Genomic DNA, 1,332 nt, shown 5'->3' on the forward strand with positions numbered 1-1,332 from the left:
TAATAATAATAACAACATTAATAAAAGGCCTAACAAATTAATAAATGAATACCCTATATTAACTGAGAGACTGGGTTGAATATTTATACACACTACACTGTAGGAATATTTAAGTGAACTTCTAAAAAGGTTTAAAATTATTACCATATTATTGTTTTTTATTTAAAAATGGTGAAAAACGGGCAAAAAGTTGATGGACATGTACTGTGTACAGTGTAGCCTACTGACAGACAGCAGGGAGAATCAAATCAGAGCAGAGCAGAGACTTTCTCTTCTCCTGCCTGAAGAGAAGATCCGTTCAAACATGGTTCCTCCCGTACAGGTCTCCCCGCTTATTAAGGTATAGCTTCTCTTAGGAATATGACTCTCAAATTGTGTTTTAAATTCAGAAACCGCTAGTTTATATAGCTTATATCAGCGACCTTCATTGATCCTCAGCAAATAGCGCTATACATAGCCAACGCTAATGTGTTAGCTTAGCATAGAATCTGTTGGTCAAACCTATAGCAGATGTAGCCGGTGGATGAGCTAATCGTGTTAGCCAGCTAGCTGTCGAACCACAGCAATGCAAGGTCAGTAATGCTATCTAATGGGTACCATGACGTGTTGCGAAGAAAACAGCGAAGGAACGTGTCAAATGTGAATAAGGGTAACAACTAAACTTGTACACGATGAGGTGAATTTATAAAAGTAGAAATATTCCCTGTAACGTTAAGTCTCTAAATTAATATGGTCATACAAAGTGTATACTTAATATGAACATATCTGTATATTTTAAAACTCTTTTAAATAGTTGACTATATTAATTATAGCGTGCCACACCAAAGGACATGGCTGAATGTCAAGTAACGTTATTCATTACCAAACTGATTTGCATGCTGTTGTCCTGGAGTTCGAGCCAAACATCATTGAAACTCTTATTTTCCCAACGTGAATGTTCAGTTTTCGTCGTATTCAATAAAGAAATAGATTTGTAAAATATAAGAGTGGCCTGTGAAGTCCTTTACAAGCTCACCAGTAAACAAACCAGCAGTTTTCATTCCCTGATTTCAGACAGCAAGATGGTCAGCCTTGCTAATTGGATTCATTTATGGGAAGCAGAGATATGGTAAGTGTTTGAGTTTTGGTGACATTTTTAAACATTTTGGTATTTTGAAGCAGGCTTTTGTGTTGCCTTTTCTGCCTTCATTTTATTTAATAAATTAAATAAAATTAATTGTCTTTCTATGGTGTTTTTTAATCAATTTTCTCACCAGATTATCTGAAGCCCATTGCTGCTGAAGAAAGGAGGATTGAGGAGGAAGAGAAGAAACTCAGGGAAGAGCAAGAGCG

The 1,332-nt window shown here is 36.0% G+C and overlaps 1 protein-coding gene across 1 annotated transcript in view; it reads left to right on the plus strand.

Annotated features, from left to right (window-relative positions):
• Positions 1 to 223: 223 nt before the first annotated feature.
• atp5me (ATP synthase membrane subunit e) overlaps positions 224 to 1,332 on the plus strand; it is a 9,172-nt gene continuing 8,063 nt past the window's right edge. Inside the window, exons 1-3 of the mRNA XM_016263744.1 lie at positions 224 to 340; positions 1,054 to 1,108; positions 1,257 to 1,329. Of these exons, the coding sequence (XP_016119230.1) occupies positions 305 to 340; positions 1,054 to 1,108; positions 1,257 to 1,329 (164 nt within the window). The 5' untranslated portion in view covers positions 224 to 304. The remainder of the gene's footprint in view (positions 341 to 1,053; positions 1,109 to 1,256; positions 1,330 to 1,332) is intronic.

This window comes from Sinocyclocheilus grahami, unplaced genomic scaffold (genome assembly GCF_001515645.1).
Source record: "Sinocyclocheilus grahami isolate Dianchi unplaced genomic scaffold, SAMN03320097.WGS_v1.1 scaffold6886.1, whole genome shotgun sequence".
Taxonomy (NCBI): domain Eukaryota; kingdom Metazoa; phylum Chordata; class Actinopteri; order Cypriniformes; family Cyprinidae; genus Sinocyclocheilus; species Sinocyclocheilus grahami.